Source organism: Henckelia pumila, chromosome 3 (assembly GCF_033568475.1).
Source record: "Henckelia pumila isolate YLH828 chromosome 3, ASM3356847v2, whole genome shotgun sequence".
NCBI lineage: Eukaryota > Viridiplantae > Streptophyta > Magnoliopsida > Lamiales > Gesneriaceae > Henckelia > Henckelia pumila.
In genome coordinates, this window is record NC_133122.1 from 189845747 (window position 1) to 189850983 (window position 5237).

Genomic DNA, 5237 nt, shown 5'->3' on the forward strand with positions numbered 1-5237 from the left:
CGCGACCCGCCCCTGCAAATCGAAAAAATTCCCACCTAAAAATCTCGGTTACACCATCAATCGCACATATTCATCCTTTCATAGCACTTGTTTGAATTTTAGTCATCCGGGTTCCAATATTTTCGTAGCTAGGGTTATTCGAGTTTGGGGGGATTTCAATCCATCTTCAGTTGCCGCGTTGGTTCGAATTCAAGGAAGGATCGCGAGTTTATCTTCTATAATTTCCGGAATCGTTGCTATCCAACAGAGGTATTGTGAAATTTTTTACACTAGGGATTCGAGATTCATTGGTCCTATTGTTGAATTGGGTTGGATTCATGTTTACTTGTTAATTCATCGGTGATTATCAGACATATTAGTAGATTTCGTTGGAGATTTGTGAATCATAGGGTTATTTGTGCTATCTCGGGTTGTTAGAAGTGTTATTGTTGGTTGTGTGGTGTGGCAGAATTATGTTGATTGGTTGAGGCTTGAACGCCATTGTTGGAAGTGGTGCATTGCTGTTAATTATTGCTTGGTTGAATTGTGATTAGAATATTGTAATGGCATCGAGAAAGAAACAAAAGCAGGGGGCATCTTCGTCCGATACTTTCGATGCTCATCGTTTTTGGGATGAGGAGGCCGCCAAGAATTATCCTCTCATGGTGAGCAAGAGCATGGTTAGAGAACGAGGTTTTGATCCTAATTCCCCTCTACCATTCGTGGCCCTGAAACCCTAGCCCCGACTATCTTCTTCCCTAATTTCTCCGCCGTGGCTCCGCCTTTTTTCAATTCCTTCATCCCTCACCATGGCCTGAACCCTACCTTCATTTCCCATCCCTCAATTTCTGGTTTTATGCCGTCGATCGGAAATGCCCAAATCCGAGCCCCCTCGCCGAGTTTCGATCCGAGTCAGGCTTTTAACACTTTCCTGCCGCACGAGTCTGCACACATGGACCCCAAATTCGTGTTCTCCACCACCTCGCCGGCCCTCGACGGTACTCCGATCGGTGACTCCCGAGTCAAATCGGACGAGTCACGCGGCCACACTCACTGTGTCAACTCTGCGAGTCAACTCGTGGTCAACCCAGTCAAAATCATTGACCCCGTGGTCAAAATTGGTCAAGCTTCTGGTCAAATGGTTGACTTGGTCAACTCGGTCAAAATTGTTGACCCCTTGGTCAACGAAGTCCAAATTGTTGACTCTGCAGTCAACACGGTCAAAATTATTGACTCTGTAGTCAAAATTGGAGAGGGAGAAGTCCACATGGTTGACTTGGATCCTCAAGTCAAAATAGCCTGTCAACTCTACCTCCAAAATTGTTGATTCTGTCCCTGTTTATTTTCGGGATGCTCTAGCGCCTCCATCTCCTCGAGCTTCGAGGAAGAGCTTTGCAGATGTGATCAATTCGATGGAGGATCTTCCGGGGTCGACTTTTCGGGATGGAAAACCGGGTATTCAATTTCCGAATGAGGTAATTTCATCCCTTATTGAGCCTTTTAAGTTTTCCTTGGTGGGCAAAATTACGGGGAATCGGTCCACTGCTCCCAATAGCATGATTTCAACTGCCTTTTCTCAAATGGGTTTTAAGACTTCTTTTACTTTGAAATTCCTCCCTCGGGGATATTTGGTCATCACTCTTTCTTGTGAAGAGGATTTTGCTCGTCTTTGGACGAAGGGATTTTGCCCCTGTCTGGGTCCGATTTCCTGAGCTTTCATTGCACTTATATAACAAGAAGAGCCTGTATGTCATCGCCAGAATTCTTGGGAATCCAATTAAATTGGATGAGCAGACGGCGGAGAGATCGAGAGGGTCTTTTGCCCGTGTTTGTGTGGAAATGAATGTGCTTGACGAGCGAATTAAGCATGTGTGGGTTGGATGGGGTGAGCACACCCAAGAGATAGAGGTAGTTTATGAGAAGGTCCCGTCCTTCTGCACTGATTGCAAGATGTTGGGTCATTCTACCTCTGTGTGCTATTCCCACGGGAAGAACCCAAGACCTCCTCGTCCAAAGCCTTCCATTGGGAAGGAAAATGTTGTGATCGGGAACCCTCCTCCGCAGCCTCAGGAGGCGGGTCCTTCAGTGGCCCCGAAAGGCCCTACTCCTTTTGCCCTCGGGGCGGGAAATTGGACCACCTAGAAGAAAAGGCGTAACCAGCAGCGGCGGCCACCTCCTCAGGCTGTCCCGCGTAATCAGAATGCCTTCCAAGTTCTTGAGTCTTTACCTGAGGAGCCTGATCTTTGTCGCTCTGAGTTGAGGACTGAGGCTCCTTTCGAGTCTACTGAGCAGAGTCCAGATCTCCATGTGGATGGAGATGTTGTTAAGGACATTGCTTCTGGGTCCAGTGATACTGCGATGGGAGGAGATGCTGGTGCTCCTGACCCGCAGTCTGTTGTCACTCCCCATGAGGGATCTGACCCCTGCTTGGCCCTTTCTTGGGCTCGTCAGGTGGAGGAAGAGGTTGGTGCCCCTTCAGTGGTTGGTGAGATGGAGCTTGGTTTTCCGCAGGTTGTTCCTGTGCCTGCCATTGAGGCTACTGATACTTGTACTTTGAATCACAGTAGCCACTCCATCCCCTCGCTTCCTGGGACTCCTGTGGAGTCCTCCGCCCCGTCCTTTGAGGGGCTTGTCTCTCATCAGGGTACTATTTGTCAGGACGTTGATCCGATCACTGAGTTTGTCAGCGAGGACGACTCAAGTTCCTTCTGTGGGACTGAATCGTGTGATGGGAGAGATTTTGGGAGATATGATGAGGATTTTGATTTTTCTATCTCACCCTCCAAGAGAACGCTTCATTCTGACATGAAGCGACAGCAGACTCGCCAGGAGTCTAGAAAGAAGACGGGGCCTTACTCCACCCGTTCCAAATGCAGTGCCTAATTTGGAACATCAGGGGACTCAGGAGCTCTGAGTCCCAGGAGAGGCTTCATGTCTTGGTGAAAGAGAAGCGTGTCAAGATCTTGGCTATTTTGGAGCCGATGATTGCACTTGACCAGCGCTTCATGACCCGTTGCCTTGGTTTCCAGAGAGTTCTATCGAATGTCTTTGGTCATATTTGGGTTTTTTTGGCGGACGATGTGAAGGCGGAGTGTGTCCTTGATCACGCTCAATTCCTCCATCTTCGCGTGTCGGATCCTTTTTTGCCGACCCATGTTTTTTGCTCTTTCGTGTATGCCAAGTGTGACTACATTTTACGGCGCGACTTGTGGGCTTCTTTGCTGCAGGTCAAGCCTGTTGGTGGTCCTTGGCTTGTCGGGGGGATTTTAATGTCGTGAGGGATGCCTCCGAGTGTCTTGGCTCTTCTGGTGGGAGGCAGCTCCCCATGGACGAGTTTAATCATTTTGTTTTGGAGTCTGCGCTGGTTGACGCTGGTTTTGAGGGCTCTTCGTTCACCTGGACGAATAAGTCCATTTGGAAGCGTCTTGACAGAGTTTTTGTTTCTGTGGATTGGGGTGACCATTTCAACTCTATCAGGGTTGAACACCTCAGTTGCACGGTTTCGGATCATTGTCCTCTTTTGGTGTCTGCTCCTATCTTTGCTCGGGGGCCGAGCTCGTTTCGGTTCCAGAGCATGTGGACTCGGCACCCGGGGTTCCTTCAAACCATCAGGCTGAACTGGAACATGCCCTGCTCTTTGCAAGGCATGCCCAGGCTCTTTGCCAAGCTGAAACGGTTGAAGGGCCACCTCAAGTGGTGGAACCGAGATGTTTTTGGGAACCTTTTTGATAAGATCGCTGAGGCGGAGAGGTCGGTTAGACTGGCTGAGGCTGCCTGTGAAGCGGATCCCTCTGAGCATAGCTGGAACCCTCTTGTCCAGATGCAATGAGGAGCTGTCTAGAGTCACCGCTATGGAAGCGAATTTTTGGAAGCAGAAAGCTGCTTGTAATTGGCTTGAGGACGGGGAGAGGAATACGAAGCTTTTCCACAACATGGTGAAGAAGAAGAATGTGGTTAATAAGATCTTTCGTATTTGGGAGGATGGTAATTGCCTCACCTCTCCTGGTCTCATCAAGCAGTCTGGGGATGCCTATTTCGAGCGCCTCCTCACTGGAGATCCTTTTGTCCTGGATCTTCCGGATTTTTCTGGCTTCTCCTTGGAGATTTCGGAGGAGGAGAACCATAGCTTTGCCGCCGCACCTTCCTTGGAGGAGGTACGTGCTGTCGTCTTTTCCATCCCTCGGGATAGTGTGGCGGGCCCCGATGGGTTCTCTTTGGTTTTTTTTTCAGAGCTGCTGGGATTTTGTGCAGCATGATGTCATGGACGTTGTCCTTGATTTCTTTCGGGGCTCTCTTATGCCTCAGGGCTTCACTGCCACCACGATCACTTTGATCCCCAAAGTCGAGGGTGCGCAAGCTTGGACGGACTTCCGTCCCATCAGCTTGTGTAATGTTTCCAACAAGATTATCTCGAAGCTTTTATACTCTCGTCTACGGTCGGTGGTGGGGAGACTCGTTTCTCAGATTCAGAGTGGATTTGTGCCGGGGCGGATGATTGCTGACAATATCCTTCTCGCGCATGAGCTCACTCACAGTCTTAATCTCCCTGCCCGTGGTGGTAATGTCATTCTGAAATTGGACATGGCTAAGGCCTATGATAGAGTCCAATGGTCTTTTCTTCTGGATGTCCTCCGAAGGTTTGGTTTTTCGGAGCAGGTTGTGAGAATGTTGAGGGCTTGCATTTCTTTTTGCAAGTTCTCGGTTAATGTCAATGGCACCCCTGCTGGTTTCTTTGCTTCTTCGAGGGGCCTGAGACAGGGTGACCCGTTATCTCCCCTCCTCTTTGTTCTTGGAGCGGAGTATCTGTCCCGTGGCTTGGACCGGTTGTTTCTCCAGCATGCTGATTTGAGGTATCGGTCTGGGTGTGATTTGCCGATTTCCCATTTGGCCTATGCTGACGATGTCATTAATTTTTCCAATGGGGGATCCCGTGGTCTTCAGCATCTCAAAGATTTTCTGGCTCACTATGAAAATTGCTCGGGCCAGCTCGTTAATGTGGCCAAGAGTGCTATGATCTTTCCTCCGGGCTGGACCGCTCGTCGCCGCTCCCGTTTGCTGCAAATCACTGGATTTGCGGAGGGGCAGCTGCCCTTGAAATACCTTGGAGCTTCGCTTTTCCGTGGGAACCGCAAGTGCTCTCTCTTTGATCCTCTTCTGCAGTCGGTCTGGAAAAAGCTGGAGGGCTGGGAGTCCCGTTCCCTTGCTCCTGGGAGTAGGATGACGTTGATCCGCAGTGTGCTCCTTTCGATCCCGATCTA

At 49.6% G+C, this 5237-nt stretch overlaps 1 protein-coding gene across 1 annotated transcript; it reads left to right on the top strand.

Moving 5' to 3' along the window:
* The first annotated feature begins 2960 nt into the window (after positions 1 to 2960).
* Positions 2961 to 3808, top strand: LOC140890201 (uncharacterized). Its single transcript, XM_073297958.1, has 2 exons — positions 2961 to 3162; positions 3207 to 3808. Exons 1-2 carry the CDS (start codon positions 2961 to 2963, stop codon positions 3806 to 3808), a joined length of 804 nt encoding a protein of 267 aa, XP_073154059.1.
* The last annotated feature ends 1429 nt before the right edge of the window (positions 3809 to 5237 follow it).